Source organism: Paroedura picta, chromosome 2, assembly GCF_049243985.1.
Source record: "Paroedura picta isolate Pp20150507F chromosome 2, Ppicta_v3.0, whole genome shotgun sequence".
NCBI classification, from domain to species: Eukaryota; Metazoa; Chordata; class Lepidosauria; order Squamata; family Gekkonidae; genus Paroedura; species Paroedura picta.
The window spans coordinates 2,433,350-2,452,495 of NC_135370.1; the positions used below are offsets into that span (position 1 = coordinate 2,433,350).

A 19,146-nucleotide genomic window follows, 5' to 3' on the forward strand; every position below is an offset into this window, starting at 1 on the left:
TTTATAGGCCATGGATACCAAGCAAGTGCCTGCAAAGTTAGAGCATGGATCTTTGGATAGGCGGGGAAGTAAACTATAAGCATCCACCTCAGCATGATCGTAGGCTGGTAAATTATACTTAGTGCAGAACACATCATTATCTGGCCCTATCCGGGAATTGAAGTCCCCCACGACTATACCTTTGGCATCAGGATGTTGCTGGCTAGTCATCTGGATATACTCCTCCGGAAGGTAGACATTGAAAAACAGTATTTTCCCTGAATCCCAACAAACCAATATAGCCATAGATTAATGTAAAAGAGGGTCATACAGCTCTCAGTTGGGTGGAAACCAGAATGCCCAGACGTCCTTTTAGCCTCCCAGAACCAAGACCTGGGGCTGCCTCTAGTTTAAAAGAATTATAACCATCGAGTTCTAGATCAGCCCAGTCCAAGTCTCTTGCAGAGCTATGATGTCATAAGATGAGTGAATAAAGGGAATCTCAGAGCTGCCTGATTGGATCCGCATCCAACCTGCCACATTCCAGGACAGAATTTCCAGTCGTTTGGCCGGGCCTCGAGTGCTGGATGCCATAACATTGTCCTGGAGGGGCGGAAAAGGATCCTCCACAGCTTCTGGTTGGTCAGGATCATCTTCCGGGGGAGCCTGCATGGTGACTGGGGTTGGAAAGAAAGTGTCCTGCCTTCCGGCCTCTTGCAGTTCTGTTGCCAGGGACTGATCTGTTAATATCTTCCAGGCCGTTGCTTTGGAGTGAATTGCGGATTGCACGTGAATCTAGTTCAAGATCCTCCTTAATTGCTCCTGTTTGTGATGTTCGTTCTTTTGTATCTTTGTTGCAGTTACTAGGGGTGTGGGAGTTGAGATATTCTTCCTGAACATCTCTAGTGTCCGGATTTATATTGGTTAAGTGTTCTAAGTTCTCTAAGCATGCTTCCATGATGGAGCAATGTGATGACTCTAAAGAAGGCATAGAGTCAAAAGAGTTGGCATTAATCTTTTCACGTTGAAGTGATGTCTCAGGGATGGAATTCCCAGCTTGTTCTTCCAGCTGTAAACTTTCAGTAAGCAGGAATGTTCCTTTGGAGCCACTTGATGTTTCATGCTGAGAGGGTTTCTGAGGGGGTTTCTCAGGAGGAAGGTCTACATCTTGTGCTGGTGCTCCAGTTATGATGCCTCTTTCCGTGGAGTTGATGTGAGTCGCTTCCCTGTTTGTTTCACCATCTGTGACTTTGAGGAGTTTGTCTCTAAGGGAAGATAAACCTGTACGCAGAACATTTCATAAGAAAAGCTGGATTAGATTTAGATGGCGGTGGAGCGAAAATCGGTGGAAGGAACTTTAACAGGGTGAGAGATGCAGAGGACGCCACACTATCAGTGGAAAACAGCGATGACTTGAAACAACTCCTGATGAAGGTCAAAGCAGAAAATACCAAAACAGGATTACAGGGGACTGAAAAAGTGACTGCTGGGGAAATAAAAAAGGTAAAAAAGGTAAAGGTAAAGGTAAAGGTATTCCCTGTGCGAGCACCGAGTCATATCTGACCCTTGGGGTGACACCCTCTAGCATTTTCTTGGTACAGGGTGATTTGCCATTCCCTTCCCCAGTCATTGCCGTTATATCCCCCAGCAAGTTGGGTACTCATTTTACCGACCTTGGAAGGATGGAAGGCTGAGTCAACCTTGAGCCCACTGCTGGGATCGAACTCCCAGCCTCATGGTCAGAGCTTCAGACTGCATGTCGGCTGCCTTACCACCCTGCGCCACAAGAAGCTCACAACTTCAAAGGTGATGGTGAAGAAATGGAAACTGTTCAAGTGCTTGTATTCCTTGGCTCTGTCATCAGTGGAAAGAGAGACTGCAATCAAGAAATTGGGAGACTAAGCTGAGAATGGGAGCTAGGTATCAGAACCAGTTTGGTTCTGTCAAATTGTTGTGGTTCCAATGTGTATCTTTCTCCCCCCCCCACAGACACACCTTAGTCTGTGTATTGTTGTTGTTGTTGTTGTTAGGTGAGAAGTCGTGTCTGACCCATCGCGACCCCTTGGACAATGATGCTCCAGGCCTTCCTGTCCTCTACCATTCCCCGGAGTCCATTTAAGTTTGCACCGACTGCTTCAGTGACTACATCCAGCCACCTCATTCTCTGTCGTCCCCTTCTTCTTTTGCCCTCAATCGCTCCCAGCATTAGGCTCTTCTCCAGGGAGTCCTTCCTTCTCAAGAGGTGGCCAAAGTATTTGAGTTTCATCTTCAGGATCTGGCCTTCTAAGGAGCAGGCAGGGCTGATCTCCTCTAGGACTGACCGGTTTGTTCACCTTGCAGTCCAAGGGACTCACAAGAGTCTTCTCCAGCACCAGAGTTCAAAAGCCTCAATTCTTTGACGCTCGGCCTTCCTTATGGTCCAACTTTCACAGCCATACATTGCAACTGGGAATACCATAGCCTTGACTAAGCACACTTTTGTTGGCAGGGTGATGTCTCTGCTTTTTAGGATGCTGTCTAGATTTGCCATAGCTTTCCTCCCCAGGAGCAAGCGTCTTTTAATTTCTTTGCTGCAGTCCGCATCTGCAGTGATCTTGGAGCCCAGGAAAATAAAATCTGTCACTACCTCCATTTCTTCCCCATCTATTTGCCAGGAATTGAGAGGGCCGGATGCCATGATCTTTGTTTTCTTGATGTTGAGTTTCAAGCCAACTTTTGCACTCTCCTCCTTCACCCGCATCAACAGGCTCTTTAGTTCCTCTTCACTTTCTGCCATTAGAGTGGTATCATCTGCATATCTGAGGTTGTTGATATTCTGTGTATAGGTACCACTATTGGTCTTTGAAGAGTAACCGACTGATGTGTTAATTGCCTTCCTGTTGAAAACTGCTTTTGTGTTGCAGATCTTGTTAGGATTCATTGATGCATTGGAGTGTAAGAGCTTTGAAATCTCCAGTTCTCACCTGGAGATTCCTGAATTTGGATCTGTTACAAACCATTTGGAACATCTGCTATTTGGTTTATTGCCCTTAGATGTATAGATCAACTCTAGAAAGTTTATTGCTCCCTCCTTTCCTTTCCCTAATTGCACCTGCCCCCCCCCCCCTCCATCTTCCCTGCCTTGGGATCCCTGCCATCGGCCTGGCTTGTTTTCTCTTTGAAACTTCCTGCATTATTTGGGTTCTCACGGGTGGGGGTGGGAGTAGAAAGGGTTATATGCTGTCTTCAATTCCCTGAACCCCAGTTCCGACAAAGTATATGTTGAGTTCACTTTCTTGCTTTAGAATAAACCTATCTTTGCACCAAGTCAGGCTGTGTTTTCTGGGCAACTGAAGAAACCTGACACCAGGAAGGTAGGAGCTAGAGAAGATCCCTAAGGCTAAGGATGTGTTGCTGGCAACCAGGATGGGTGCATGGGTGTGAAAGCTGGACCATGAAGAAAGCTGACGGGAAGGCAGTGGAGGACTCCCCAAAGATACATCTGCCAGATGTTTGGAAGCCAAGCCTGGATGGTTGGAGCAGAGTTGCCTGAAACTCAAGCCCTTGAAGATGGAAGTCCTGTGGCTGGGTAGGAAGGTGGCAGGGCAAGAAGCTTAACATCTCTTGGCCAGGAATCTGGAGGTGATCTTGGGTGCCTCCTTACAGGAGTAGCCCATCCAGTGTTCTTCCATCTATGCCAGGCTTGGCTATTAGCGCACTACCTGTCGTCTGATTGCTTGGTGATGATCTATGCCAGGGGTAGTCAAACTGCGGCCCTCCAGATGTCCATGGACTACAATTCCCAGGAGCCCCCTGCCAGCATTTGCTGGCAGGGGGCTCTTGGGAATTGTAGTCCATGGACATCTGGAGGGCCGCAGTTTGACTACTCCTGATCTATGCAATGGTCAACTCTAGACTGGATTTCTGTAACTTGCTCTGCGTGAGCCTGTCCTTGTCCCTGACCTGGAAATTGCAGCTGGTGCAGAATGCAGCTGCTAGGGTCCTCACTGGTACACCACATCCAGCCTGTGCAGAGGCAGCTGCATTGGTTGCTTGTTGCAGCCTGGATCATGTTCAAGGTATCATTGTTAAACTTCGAGGCTATGTGTGGCCTGGGTTCCACATACCTGACAGACTGCCTGCCTCCTCAAGGCCCCCACAGGGCCCTTTGCTCTGTGGCTGCTAATCTGCTGGAGATTCCCGGCCTGAGGTAAGATTGCCTAGCCTTGACCAGGGCCAGGGCCTTTTCAGTCCTGGCCCCGATCTGGTGGAACGAGCTCCTGGGGGAGCTAAAGGCCCTGCGAGAGCTATCCCAGTTCCACAGGGCCTGCAAGATGGAGCTCTTCTGCCAGGCATTTGGTTGAGGCCAGGGAAGGAAGATCACAGGCCCCTCCCCAGGCTGAGCCTGAATATCTGGCTAATCCTCACACCGCCGAGGCAAGTGCAGAATCAGCCCTAAACTCAGACAAATCTCCTAAATCAAGAAAGAGGCAGCTCTCAGTTTGCACGACCGGAGGAGGCCTGTTAACAATGTGCCGGCAGGGGCTCATGGGAACTGTAGTCCATGGACATCTGGAGAGCCACAGTTTGGCCACTTCTGCCCGAAGGTCACCATTAGCTGGAGGGGGCTGGATGGCACTTAAACCCCGCCCATTCACAGGTATACTTTCCACCTGTTGCCCCCTGCAGGAGCTTCTTATACACCAGTTCCGGAACACCCCTGTCATTTTCACCTTTATTATCCCCCTCCCCCTTTTGGGGAAAAAGGTTGTTAGAACAAGATGCTAGAACCCTTCATGGTTCCGTTCCCTCCCCAGCATCCCTGGGCATCAGGTGGCAGAGTGGGAGGCCATCAGAAGCCTCTTTCTCTAACACAAATGCAGATAGGTGCCAGTAGGGGAAGGCATGGGGCCATACTAGCCAGGTTAGGAGATTTTGGGAGTGGAGCATGAGAAGGGTGGGGTTTGCGGAGGGACCTCAATGCTCCAGAGCAGGAGTAGTCAACCTGTAGTCCTCCAGATGTTCATGGACAACAATTCCCATGAGCCCCTGCCAGCGTTTGCTGGCAGGGGCTCATGGGAATTGTAGTCCATGAACATCTGGAGGACCACAGGTTGACTACCCCTGCTCTAGAGCAGCCTTTTCCGACCTTTTGACCATGGAGGAACTCCTGAAATATTTTTTAGGCTTTGAGAAATCCCAGAAGTGGTGGCATGCTCCTTCGGAGAAGTGGGCATGGAAGTGAGATGCGGGAGCCATGGGATGAATCATAGAATCATAGAGTTGGAAGGGGCCATACAGGCCATCTAGTCCAATGATCGATCATTTACCATTTCTCTTGTGGAGGAAGAGACCAGGCCCATAGAGCAGCAGGGGAAGGAAGAGGGCTCCAGTGACCTCTAGGGATGTCAGCTCCCATCTGAACTTCTGGGAAAGGCTGTGGAACCCCTGAGGAGCTCTCAGGTCACCCCAGAGATCTCCAGAATCCCTGTCCTGGAGCCTACCTTCCAAAGGGGCCATTTTCTCCAGGGGAACTGATCACCTGAATGGAATCCCAGTAGACCTCCAGTCACCACCTGGAGGCTGGCAAGCCCAGTCCAGCCCCCTGGCTAACAGTGTTCTGTTCCAGCTGGGCCCCCAACGCCTCTTGAGAGCAGTCTGGGGATCCGGCATTTCCTCCCTCTGAAGACCAAGCTGGGTTCACCTTAAAAGCTGGTGGAGCCTTTTGATCTTGACTCAGGCACTGGGCTCTCTTCCTGTACTGCAGAGCCGCAGAAAAAAACAAGAATAAACAAAGACAAAATAGAAGTCATCAAAAAGAGAGAGGGAGAGAGAGAGAGAGAGGGAGAGAGAGAGAGAGAGAGACTCTGCTTCCTGTTTGCAACACAGCAGGTTGTCACTTCTGCGTTTCATGTTGTGCAGAGAGGAAAAGATGAGAAAGAAAAGCGCGAGGGAAACGAGGAGGCCAAAGCTTCATCCAACAGGTAGACCTGTTTTTACCCTGCAGCCGACTCCTGCTGTCTTCTGAGGAACCGAAGCGTTCTCGACCTCTCGTTCCATCATGATCCGGTGGATCCTTGCAGTACTCAGCAGCACCATTCAGCTCACCTGTCAAACAGGTAAATCATTGGATGCCTAGGCCATTTCGGGGTGACAAAGCTCTTAAAGCCGGGGTAGTCAAACTGCGGCCCTCCAGAGGTCCATGGACTACAATTCCCATGAGCCCCTGCCAGCAAATGCCAGCAAATGGTAGTCCATGGACTTCTGGACGGCCGCAGTTTGACTACCCCTGTCTTAAAGTGTCATTAAGGCGAGAATGAGCAGGGCAAACCCATCGACCCATTTTGGATTTCACTTAGTGGGACTTTTGGGGAACCTTGCATAGGACTAAGGCGCTTGCAAGTGGATTCATGGAGGAGTCTACCAATGGCTACAAACCAAGGTCATTGTGGGGAACCTCCACATTCAGAGGCACTAAACCCCTGGATCTCAGATCCAGGAGGCAACATCAGGGAAAGGCCTTGGCCTCTGTGCCCTGTTGTTGGCTGTCCAGAGCAACTGACTGGCCCCTGTGTGAGGCAGGAGGCTGGACTAGATGGACCATTGGTCTGATCCAGCAGGGCCCTTCTCATGTCCTTATGAAGGTCTTGGCCTGTCTGTCCTGTTGTTGGCCCTTCAGAGCAACTGTGTGAGGCAGGAGGCTGGACTAGGTGGACCCCTGGTTTGATCCAGCTGGCTCTTCTAATGTTCTTATGAAGGCTTTGGTCTCTATGCTCTGTAGTTGGCCATCCAGAGGAACTGTCTGGCCCCATGATGCTGAACTGGATGGACCTTCACTGGTCTGATCCAGCAGGGCTCTTTTGATGCTCTTGTGTCCAGAGACAGTTTGCTGTTGCCTCTCTCTGCATAGGAACCCTGGACTTCCATGGTGGTTTTCCATTCAAGTGCTAACCAGGGCCAACCTTATGTAACTTCTGAGATCTGATGAATTTAGGATTGCCTGGCCCATCCAGATCAGGGTAAATTAAGGGTGCCTTTCCAGAATATTGATGCACATTTTGGATGCCATTAATTTTGATTCCATATTTTGAAGAATAACCTGAAGGCACACAAAGCAGTTGACTTGCTGACACAACCCCTTCAGGCAAGCTGGATGGGAATCCTATACAAGCTGGCCTGAATCTGCCCAAGGGCTATTCCACCCCCACCAGCAGGCTGCTAGCCAATACGCCCCCACCAGAGAGAGATCTTTCCCAGAAGCCCGGCAAAGTTCCATCCTGCAGAGATCGCTGGGGGATCTCCCACTTACTGCAGGGAGGGGGTTGAGATAGTGGGATCGGTTGAGACACTTTCATTTCATTTTCACCCCCAGCTGGGCTTCAGTGGCCTGTTCCGCTCCTGCTCTAGAAGGGTGAGTATGTTGGTGCGTGCAAGTGCAAGGGATCAGTTCCCCGACAGAAAGGCATCTTTGTTCAGTCCTCCCCACTCACAGAAGCTCTGTGGTGACCCAATAAGTGTCCAAAATACTTTCATAGTCAGCAGTACAGTCATAATAATTCAGTGGTGTCAATCTGGCTCATGAGGTTTCCTCGAGGAGTTTTCATGGCAAAAGAGGAGCAGCACTGGCTGGTCCTCAGCTTCTTCTGGACAGCAATCTAGACCTTTCTTGATGGTCTCCCATCCCTGTGCTAAGTGATGGCCAACTCTGCTTAGGGTTGGGTGCTTCGGCGTCCAAAGTGGCCACTTGCGGTGCAGCCTGCATCGGGTGCGAGCGGCCTCTTCGGACGCCGAAGCACCCAACCCTACTCTACATTCTGATAATCTTGGACTGGCCTGGCCTATCCGTAGCGTAAACAACTCAAACGGCTTGCATTTGACAATTCCTTTAGCGATCCATATTCCTCATACCAAGAGGAACGGACTCCCTTGGCCTCCAAGGCCTTTGGCAGGAGATCGCAAATGTCCTTCTGCTCGTCATTCTGTTCTGGACTCTGCCCTCCTTGTTGACGCTGGGCACGATTGTTAGAGTTGTCTTAAAATATGGGCTTAATAGAGGCCTCTGTTTCCATTGGAACATTGCTGTTGGCAGGAAGTTGTGTTTTGAGCCACTGAAAACCATCCGATACGTAGCGTGGTTAACAGCACTTGTGAGATGCCATGAGAGGTCTCCAGATTACGGTGCCAATTATTTATTGGGTATGAATCTTCAAACAGACTCTGTGCAACAGATATGGGGTAGACTCTGCAAAACATTTCCCTGCACATAACTATCCTTGGCGCCAGAACGAGCACTAACAATTTTTCCAGCCACAGGTCTCTGTTCATTACTTCTTCCCACAACTGGGAAAGTGTCTGCCATTAATCACAAACCTTTAAATTTTTTAATTCCCTCTACGTTTTTGTGAACCCAAAGGACCGATTTGTTATTCCAGCAAGGAATTACCTGATCTTCATTATCATGCTGAATATTTGTGGATGTCTTTGTGATGCTGTTTACTAAATAACTATTAATTTGCTCTCCCCTTATATCTATACTCTTATGATTCTTGTTCTGCTCTCTAAGGGAGGGGGCCTGCACACCAAAGCTCCCACCTTGAATAAAACTCGGTTGGTCTTAAAGGTGCCTGATTGGACTAAAACTTTGTTCTGCTACTTCAGACCACCCAGGCACCTGAATTTTTCCAGCACGAAGGGAAAGTGATTGTGTACATACTGCCTTTGCCATGTGTGGGAGAGAGCACAAGCACTTTCTTTTAATAATCTTTGGTAATTATTTATTTAATTAAATTCATTTGTGCTCTGTCTTTCTCCCCGATGGGGACTCAAAATGACTTACACAGCTCTCTTCTCTCCTCTGGATTATCAGCACAACAACCCTGTGAGGTGTGGGTTAGGCTGAGAGAATGTGAGCGGGGAATTGGTGCTGGGTTTAATGAACGAATAACCAAATGGTGCATGTAAATTATTTGTTGTACTTTCTACACTCTGGAGAGCCAGTGTAGTGCAATGGTTAAGAGCGACGACTTCTAATCTGGTGAGCTGGGTTTGATTCCCCACTCCTCCTCCACATGGAGCCAGCTGGGTGACCTTGGGCTAGTCACAGCCCTGATAGAGCTATTCTGACCAAGCAGTAATATCAGGGCTCTCCTGATAGTTGAGACTCTTTTGGGTAGAGAAAAGCAGCTTATAAGAACCAACTCTTCTTCAGTCATATCAGGGCTCTCTCAGCCTCACCTCCCTCCCAGGGTGTCTTTTGTGGGGAGAGGAAGGCGAATGTAAGCCGATATGAGACTCCTTTGGGTAGAGAAAAGCAGCATATAAGAACCGACTCTTCTTCTTCAGTAATGTCAGGGCTCTCTCAGCCTCCCCTCCCTCCTAGGGGGTTTGTTGTGGGGAGAGGAAAGAGAAGGCGAATGTAATCCCCTTTGAGACTCCTTTAGGTAGAGAAAAGCAGCATATAAGTACCAACTTCTTCTTCTTCTTCTTCTTCGCTCTGAGACTCCTTTGGGCAATGAAAAATGTTCTTTGTTAGATTTTGGAACATCTTTCATGTTCCTTTTTCTGATTATCACTTCTTGAATATGAAGATTATGCTGCCATAGTTTTTACACTAATTCTAGAGACACATTGGGGACAGCTTGGGACACAAAAATGATCTTTATATGATCTTAAAATTCTTGAGTCGCCTATGTAGGAATTTACCTTCTCTGCTTGGTTCAGGGGCCGCATAATATAAACACTGAAGAAAGGGCACTGAAAGAAACAACAACAGCAACAAATCCATGCCTCTATGTTGAACTCTCCTTTGCTAATGCTTTGGATTTCTGACATTCTTAACACATTTTGGTTCTTGATGTGGTGGTTAAGAGTGGCGGCCTCTAGTCTGGAGCTCCAGGTTTGTTTCTTTCCCCTGCAATAACCAGGGCAGAATCTGCACTTACTTTGTTTATTCCATTGTCAATCCTGTTGAATTCAGATCGATTTGAACTCGGGTCTTCCCCCCCCCCCCATTGAAACAGAAAAGTGTTCTGCATGTGGTTAGGGTAGTTCAGAAGGGGGGGGAGCCAAGCCTCTTTCTTTTCTTGAAGGGGGGGAGAAGAGCCAAGCAGGGAGCCTCTTTCTTTTCTTGGGGAGGGGGGGAGGAGACAGGATTGAAGAAGGCAGAGGAGGGAGAAATAAATTCAAGACCGACAGAAATTGAGAGAAATTAAGAGCTTCTAATTTAAGGCAAACTTGTCACATGAGCAGCTTTGGCCAATCAGGGATTCTCTACCATGAAGCAAAGTCCTGATTCAAAACAGCCTGCTTTTTCAATTTGAATCTTGAAATATTGAGCATTAAAAGCACTCTAAGATATCGCACAATAAAGATAGGGTCACTCCGGATCAATCCTTCTTGCTGCAGAAGGAAAATTTAAATTGCCCAAAATCAAAACGGAAATCACATTCTGTGTAGATGGCAAGGACTGAATCGACCTGGGATTGGAATAAAAGCTCTGTGCAGTTTACACCCTGGTGTGAATATAACCCTCAATATTTGAAAACCCAGCATCAGGAAGTGTGCAGATTTTTGCATTTTGCAAATTAACTCCCTTCTCATAGCAAACCAGTCTTCCCTGATTTGCCAGGGCATCAGTTAAAAGACTTCCTGGTTCCCAGTTCCCTGTACTCCCGAAGCCCTAACTTCTCTCAGCAGAGATTTGCCTTTTGGTTCTCCCCCCCTTCCTCTGCTGTCTCCAGTCCTCTTTATTGACACAAGCAACTGAATGTCTTTTTTATTTATTTATTTTTCGATTTATACTCCACCCCTCCCCAACCTCACCCAATATATACAGATCCTGAACAAAATAATCTTTCTGGCCAGTAACCTCATTGGTCCTAAGGGGAGACCTCTCATTGGATGTTAATTCTGGCATTTCATTGGTTACAGAACAGCTGTAATCCTTGTTTCCCATTGGCTATTTTTAATTATCCAGCTGGGATCTCAAGCTCCCAATTGGGTGCTTTATGATCCCAACTTGGATCTCACTTTGTGATGAGGATCCCTCCAGGCCTCCCACAGAAGTGACTCTTGCACCTGTGGATCATCGGTTGCCAATCTCCAGGTAGTGGTTGGACATCACCTAGAATTACAACTGGTCTCCAAATTACAGGGGTCAGTGCCCCAGGAGAAATGGTTCCTTTGGACAGCTAGGCTCTTTAAGGCTTTCATTTTATCAGGACCATGTTTCTCAAAAGATTGCCTTTAATTTAGAATTCTAATTTTGAGTGTTTGATTTGGAATTCTAATTAGGGCTGAACTTCTGAAAATCCAAAGTGGAAACAAATCTTATTAAAATCTGTGTCATTGTTGATGCTGCTAGTTGGTACTAAGATCCAGTATTTAAATTAATGTCTGTTTCAAACCAATTTTAATTGCTTTAAATTTGACTCAATGAACTGTTTTAATTATTCATTTGACTTTTACGTGAATGATATGTTGAAATTGAGCTGGTCCGCCAGGAGGAAAGTGACTGACTAACTTGTACGAGGAAATACATTTAGGAACAAGACATAATTGTTAAACAGAGAGACATTTCTTGACAAAAAGGTTTAATACAGGAAACACGGTTCTTGTCCTCCTCTGGGATTCTACCTCTGCTATAGGGCTCGAAATACCTTGAGCATTACTAGTTTATTGTGTCTGAAGATAACCAATGCTAAAACCAGGAAACTCCAGCCACTCCCTAAAACTACAGGAGCTGGAGAGGTCCAAACAACCTAGGGGTAGTCAAACTGCGGCCCTCCAGATGTCCATGGACTACAATTCCCAGGAGCCCCTGCCAGCAAACGCTCCTGGGAATTGTAGTCCATGGACATCTGGAGGGCTGCAGTTTGACTACCCCTGACCTAGGCTGTCAAGCCCCTCTAGAAGGGGGGATCTCTTGTAATCAGCAGCTGCTCCCACGGCCAATCAGCTGGCCAGCGGCAGGACGTCCAACAGTGGGTGTGACAGCGATGGAGCTGGCAACCCAGCAGCACCAGAAGTGATGTCATCTTCCAGGCAGCACCAGAAGTGATGTCATCTTGTTGCCAGTGACATGGAATGCTCTGGTATTTGGGCCAAAACAGCTTCTATCGTGGAGTTCTTACTCAGATTTCAGTATGCCTTCAATGCTGGACGTGATGTTGCCACGTTTCTAGTGACACCAGGCTAGGCCTCTTTCTGCTGCCGGTAACTCCCTGCATTCTGTGCTGGTTGCCTGGCAACCCTAAAACAACCCCAACTAAAATACTTTTCTACATGCATAGGAACCTCACCTGTCTTTCCCCAGCTCATGTTGGTTTCCTAGGGCCACAGCTGGAGATCACAGCTGGCTTCTGTCCTCTCCCTTACAGAAAACGTCATTTCCGTGGTGCAGCCTCCACTGTTCATAGCAGAGAACAAAAGTGCTACCGTCTTCTGCCGCTTCACCTTTAACAGCCCGCAGACGAAGACATTCAAGCTTTCGATGTTTAGAGGGGCAGCCAGAGATGTGGAGGTCTACTCAGCTAACTGGAATACAACCTCTCCCGTTTACAACGTCAAAAGGAGTGAAATCCACTGCCACATGGAGGTCAATGCAACTGTCGTGATGTTCAACCTGTCCAACCTGAATGTCACTCATACAGATATTTACACCTGCAAAATTGAGGCTGTGTTCCCACCACCGTACCACCACGGCGAGGGCAACGGCACGGTCATCCACGTGAAAGGAGGTTAAAAAGCCCTTTTCATGCATATTTTCAAAGGATTGCTTTTGCTTAAAAAAATGGGTGGGGGGGATCTCAGAGAGCATGGGCCTGGGCACCAAATGTGATAGGTCTCCAACTCTGCCTCTGCTAGGGAGGCTATCTCCCTGTCCCCTTAGTGGCTATGGGAAGAGGATGCTGATTCACATCTTGCTTCAGGCTTGTACCTATAAGGGGCATTTGGGGGCACCGAGGTGGCTTGCTGTGGGTGGCGGGATATTAAATCCATGCATACATACATAGATAGGTAACCCTCCACCCAAATATTTCATATCCTGCCACGGAATGCTCAGCTTTTTTTGTTTTTTTTTAAGTCTCCAGCACTCTTCATTGCAAAGGTGTAACGTGTGGGCACAATGGCATCATACCTCACTGAGATCCCTTGTCCTCCTCTGGGTCCACCCCATGATCTCCAGGAGTTTCCAAATGTAGCAGCCCTACACCCCATCTCCTGCCGGTGGCTAAAGGGAACCTGGCAACCCTAGCTGTAATAGGGGATACATTTTCAAAAAACAGGGGAACATAAACACATAAAAGAATGATTGAGAAAACCATAAAGCTTCCTAAGTCAGCTGCTTTGCTGGTCTCACCTGTTCCTGCCTCTTTCTGGATCCAACCCACCATCCTTGGGCGAGGCATCCTCTCCTGCTTGTAGGGTCTTCTGTACCATTCTGGTCATGAGATAAGAAGGCCGCTTCAGGGGGACCTTGTATTCTTTCTCTCCTGCCCAGCCTTCTTGGCAGTGATGGGACTGACCTTTCCCCTTGATTTCGCCTCAATCCAACCACAATGCGTAGAGGGTTCCTTGTGAAACATTGGCTGGTTGCAAACTTTACTCAAGGCTTGTAGGGTCGCCAGCTTGGCTTGGGAAATACCTGGAAACTTTGGGGGTGGAGCTGGGAGCTGTCAGAATTTGGGGCAGGGAGGGACCTCAGTAGGGGATAATCTATGGAGTCCCCCCTCCCAAGCAGCAGTTTGTTCCAGGGAGACGGATCTCTTTCATCTGGAAATGTGCTGTCGTTCCAGGGGATCCCCAGGTCCCACATGGGCTTCAGAGGCTTCCTTGAGGTCTACAGGCTGCTTCTCCTTTAGCCTTAGGCTTAGGGACATGACATAAGGCTGTAGTGTGTGTACAGGCATGTTTGGACCTTCATTTCCTTTTGTTGCTCCCCAGAACTTCCGAGGCAACAAGTACCAGAATATCCCAGAGTTATGGCTGCCGCTCTTGCTGTTATTGCTTGTTACAGCATAGCAGTGACAGGAGCTTTAGTCTACTGTCGGGTAAGAAATCGTTGTTTATCTCCATATAGATAAACTCTTCTTGGCAGGGGTGTAACAGGTGAAAATCAAGCCCCTCCTACTGCTGCCCGGCCACTTGCCTCAAGTCTCCTACAGTTTTGCCAGGGGGTGTACTCTAGGATGTCGCAGCAACGCTCTGGTATTTAGGCAGGAACTCTATGGTAAAACTGGCTTTTACCATAGAGTTTTTGCCCCAATACCAGAACATTGCCTGGCCATCACTGATATGATGATGTCATTTCTGGTACATGCTGGAAGTGATGTCGATACATTGCTGGCAACATAGTCTTGGCCTCCCTCATGCCCCTGGTAAGAATTTTATTTAGCTCACTTGTCCTCCATTCTCTCTCCAATGGGGGTCCAAAGTGGCCCCCAGCATTCTCCCCTCCCTCGTTTTCTCTTCTCAAGAGCTCTGTGAGGTGGGCCTGGTTGAGAGCCTGTGGCTGATCCAAGGATCAAGCCAGCTCCCATAGTGGAGTGGGGATTTGAACCTGGTGCTTTGCAGCTTCTAATCTGACACTATAACCCAGCCTTTTTCAATCTTTCGACCATGGAGGATCCCCTGAAATAATTTTCTTAGACATTGAGGAGCCCCAGAAGTGATGTCAGCTGGTGACACATCCCTGCCACACCCCCAGCAGTGACATCACCCCCTGCGCCCTTCACCCTCCTTTTGCTCCCTCCCCTTTACTACTACGATGGTGACTCTGCGTTGCATAGGCCGGAAAAAACCACGCAGCTTCAGAGTTCCCTTGGATCACCTTCAGAACTGCAGATCCCTGCTGCAGCCACCTGGGGTTTTGACTACTGACAATTCACACCCTGGTTTTCTTATTGTCTAAAGCAGGGGTAGGCAAACTGCGTCCCTCCAGATGTCCATGGACTACAATTCCCATGAGCCCCATGAGAACGCTGGCAGGGGCTCATGGGAATTGTAGTCCATGGACATCTGGAGGGACGCAGTTTGACTACCCCTGGTCTAAACAGACCCTTCACAGATTTGTTTAGAGTCAATAAACAGTTTCCTGTGCAGACTAAATCAGAAACAAAAATAATTTATAATAATGCCTGCCTTTCTGTATCAGGGGATGGGTTGCTAGAGGCCACCTAAACACAGTCCCTTTTTTGCAGAGAATGGTGGTTTCGCTTATGACAAGGCATGGCAGGATAAAGAAAAACGGGAAACAACTACAGGCCTCCCTCCGCTTATAAATTAAATAATAATGATGATATTCAAGGGGCACATCAGCTGTCCATGCTGCTTCTTCTTATGCAAAGGGGCAACTGTTGCATCTCCTTTGTGGGAAGATGCTCAAGCTGGGTGTGCATCAGGAGCATGTGCATTTGCTTATCAAGGACACATGCTAGTTCCTCCTCTGCACAGGACTTAGAAGTATGGAAACAGGATGTGTGCAAGCCATTAGCCCTGTCTGCTTTTCTCCTCCTGGTCATGTGCCTTGGGGGAAGGGGACGTGGCACTCACTGGCAGAGCATGTGCTTGGCATGCAGGAGGTCTCGGGTTCGATCCCCGGCATCTCCAGTAAAAGGATCTGGAATTAGGTGCTGTGGGAGACCTCAGCCCAAGGCTCTGATGAGCTGCTGCCAGTCTGACCAGTCAGTATGGTCTTTGATGGGCCGTTTTGTGTCAGGCCGCTCCATGTGTTGGTTCACCTTTGTGCTTGGCAGGTACGAAACAAGAAGAAGAAGCTTCCCCGGAAGGACTATCAAAATATGATTTCCTGGCAAGTGAACAGTCCAAACAAAAGGAGCAGTCAGCCCGGAGCCCCTGCGAGGACGTACACTACTTACCGCTTTTGGGAGCCATGATGGTTTTGGGAACAGTATGGTTGCCCGCAGGGCGTAGGTATTCTTGACTGTGGGACAACTGGAAGAATGCACCAGCCTCCGCTCGGAATGACCGTGTCCAATGGTTAGGAACTGGACACGTCTTTGGATATTTTGTCAACGGGAAGGATGAAAACTGCAGGTTACGGACAAAAAAGGATGGTAGGAAAGGAGAAGAGTGGACGCTGGACTGTGAATTCAGCTGCACGACTCTGAATCTTTTGCAAACACGTCTAGATTTCATCCGAATGGCTGACAACAATAAGATAACAATAGTCTTTTATTTTTATCACGCGCCCTTCCTATGCTCAGAGCGGGAAAGAACAGTTAGTAAAGAAACCAGTAAAATGATAAAACCCACTATGAATACGATAAAGCCATTCGATATCTCCCAACGAATGCAGGTTTGGATTGGGTGGGAGGTTTGATCTTTAGGACCAGGCCATGCTCAATTTGTGGCAGGGAGGCCGGCATTTCTGGAGGGCCTGTCAGGGCTAGGCTTGTGTCCTTTGGTGTACTTTGGCCACTTTGGCAGCCATTCACGCCCGAAGCAGCTAGCGCCATGGCGCTAGCTGCTTTGGGCGTGAATGGCTGCCAAAGTGTCCGAAACATGCCGAAGCACACAAGCCTAGTCAGGGCCCCGACCGTAGGCCTTGTGGAACAGCTCAGTCTTGCAGTTCTGTGGTCCTGCTGGGTCCTGATCTTTCCTGGCAGAACATTCCACCAGGCAGGGGCCAAGGCCAAAAAGGCCCTGGACCTGTTCAAGGCCAATTTCACTTCCTTTGTGCTGGGAGTCCTCAGCAAGCTTTGGTCTGGTGACCTTAATGACCTTATTTTTGGATGGGGGACGTAGTAGAAAAACTGGTCCCATAGATACGCTGGTCCCAGGCCGATTAGGGCCTTGAAGGTTAACACCAAAACCTTGATCTTTCGCGGTGATTTTTTAAAAAACCATGACCTTAGTTTTCTTATTTCTCGTTAGAGTAACAAAATGTGTAAAAAATGTACCCCAGCTCCATCGGCTATAGTCACAAATTAGCCAGGGAAAGAGTTTTTTTTAATTGAATAAACCTCTCTTTTCAAATGGTGATGCCGAATTTAGAACATCAGCTTAAAAAATCAGAAGTATATCCACTTTTCAGAAATATCCCCCCAGCGTGATGAAGAATATGCTGCCACAATAAATGAAGTGGGTGCTTAGCTGGATGACCTTTGCCCTGGCTATAAAATCAATCGGCACATCTAGTAGAGACTGGAAATATACAGCATCGAGACGCCTCTTGAAGTCTGGAAGACTTGTCAAGAAGAAGAAGAGTTGTTTTTTTTAATACCCCGCTTTTCACAACCCATAGGAATCTCAGAGGGGCTTGCAGTCACTTTCCCTTCCCGGGGAATCAAACCCGGTTCTGCAGATCAGAGGTCCCTGCTCTTACCTACTACATGCTAGCTGTTTCAATCAAGTCTTGGGCCAAGTCATAGATGGGGCAGACAAAAAACATCAGGCAGCAGAGGGCTTGATTCGCCCAGGTTCTTAGTATCGCTGCTTTCCCAGGCATGTGTGAGAGAAGACCGGTGACTCCTTTCACTTCATGGCCATCTGGCTCGTCAGATGATATCACAGGCCCTCCAGATGCATTCGCTGGCAGGGGCTCATGGGAATTGTAGTCCATGGACATCTGGAGGGCCGCAGTTTGACTACCCCTGCTCTAGACCTGTAGCAAAGCGAAGGCTAGAGTGAAAAACACAATCCTTCTGTTTCTCCCTGAGCTGATTATCAGCAACCTGGACGCATGAAGTTTGGCTCGGCTGCTTGCTTTCAGTCATGTGAATAATGATAATAAAGAGAAATAAATAAGTGCATTTTGGTTAGCTGAAGGGCTGCCATTTTTTAAAGCACATTTTTAGCAGTCAAGGGCATTCCTACTTGGACGGACCTGCCACCACCTCTGCACCACTGCAGAAGGCCAGATGTTGGACACCGAAATCCAACAAAGTTGGGTTAAAGTGCAGAAAGAGGGGTGGGGTGGGGCACGATAGAGTGTGGGCCAGACAGACAACATTGTCACCTTAAAGCAGGGGTAGTCAAACTGCGGCCCTCCAGATGTCCATGGACTACAATTCCCAGGAGCCCCTGCCAGCATTCGCTGGCAGGGGCTTCTGGGAATTGTAGTCCATGGACATCTGGAGGGCCGCAGTTTGACTACCCCTGCCTTAAAGTGCAGTTGTCTTGCAGTGCATTTAAAGTGAATCTATTCATTAGGTTTATCATTAATTCCTCTAGGCTGCACTTTTGTTATGTGTTTATCTTCAGGTTGGCCAGTTTTGTCCTGGGACATTCTGGGAGATTTTGTGGCAGTGTAGTGGAAGAGAGAATTTGGGAAATTCACCTGGAATCTGAGACATATAGAGCAGAGGGGTCAAACCCATCTGCTGAGCGCTGGTTCTGACATAAACAGCCCTTTTTTGGGTCAGGTCATGTGTGACATTAAATATAATGCCAGTTAGGGGAGATGTAAGCTTTATAAAAGGCAAGGGCAAACCTAACAAACAGTATTATTTATTACTCAGATTACAAACACGCTTAACACATGAACACTCTAACAGTATTTCCTTACAGTCTCTCCCTGTTACCCAATTCCACCACCCATTAGGCATTAGCAGTGTTGTCTGGCAGTAAATGTAAAGTCCAATGGCTTGGAGGATGGGTCAAAGCCCTGGACAGGACGGTTCTGGTCTGTGAGCCATACATTTAATGTACGGGGAAACTGCTCTGTAGTTGAGATCAAACTGTAATTCTGGGAAGTCCCCCAGGCTCCACCTGGAAGTTGGCAACTCCAGGAGGTTCCTTTTTGAGCTTTGGCTGTTGTTTGTCCTGTTGTTTCCCATGCTCTTTTCAATATTAATTATGGACTCGGGTACACCATCATTGTGCCATTCTACGAAAAAGAGAGAAAAGTTGACCCAGCTAGCTACAGACCCATTAGCCTACTCAGCATCATCAGCAAACACTATCCAAAACATCTCTTAGATAAAATTAAAGACTGGCTTGAACAAGAAAACCTGATAACAGACACACAGGAGGGTTTCAGAGAAGGTAGAAGCATCATTGATCTCAGTATCTTATTGCACCTTGAGGTCAGGTGCAGTAGATCAGGGCCTTTGATGAACAGCATCCCTTCTTCTAAGGGGTCTTTCAGCCCCTGCACTCTTCATATTTTATATGAATGATCTGGCTAAACATCTGGATGGCGCAGATCACATCCTCCTAAGCTGC

At 48.0% G+C, this 19,146-nt stretch overlaps 1 protein-coding gene across 2 annotated transcripts; it reads left to right on the top strand.

Annotated features, from left to right (window-relative positions):
• Window positions 1-532: 532 nt before the first annotated feature.
• On the top strand, window positions 533-17,741 carry CD28 (CD28 molecule). 2 transcript variants are annotated; one of them, XM_077318839.1, is made up of 5 exons: window positions 533-617; window positions 5,881-6,077; window positions 12,336-12,695; window positions 13,903-14,009; window positions 15,714-17,741. In XM_077318839.1, the coding sequence occupies exons 2-5, from the start codon at window positions 6,020-6,022 to the stop codon at window positions 15,852-15,854; spliced, it is 666 nt and encodes a 221-aa protein (XP_077174954.1). In that variant the 5' UTR covers window positions 533-617; window positions 5,881-6,019; the 3' UTR covers window positions 15,855-17,741. The 2 variants fall into 2 exon arrangements, with proteins under 2 accessions (XP_077174954.1, XP_077174955.1); XM_077318840.1 differs by lacking the exon at window positions 533-617 and adding an exon at window positions 4,772-4,882.
• The last annotated feature ends 1,405 nt before the right edge of the window (window positions 17,742-19,146 follow it).

Excerpts from the sequence above, each read along its gene's own strand:
- CD28 (XM_077318839.1), top strand. The coding sequence starts at position 6,020 with ATGATCCGGTGGATCCTTGCAGTACTCAGCAGCACCATTCAGCTCACC. Across the intron at positions 6,078-12,335 it reads TCAGCTCACCTGTCAAACAG|AAAACGTCATTTCCGTGGTG; the intron begins GTAAATCATTGG and ends TCTCCCTTACAG. Across the intron at positions 14,010-15,713 it reads GAGCTTTAGTCTACTGTCGG|GTACGAAACAAGAAGAAGAA; the intron begins GTAAGAAATCGT and ends TGTGCTTGGCAG.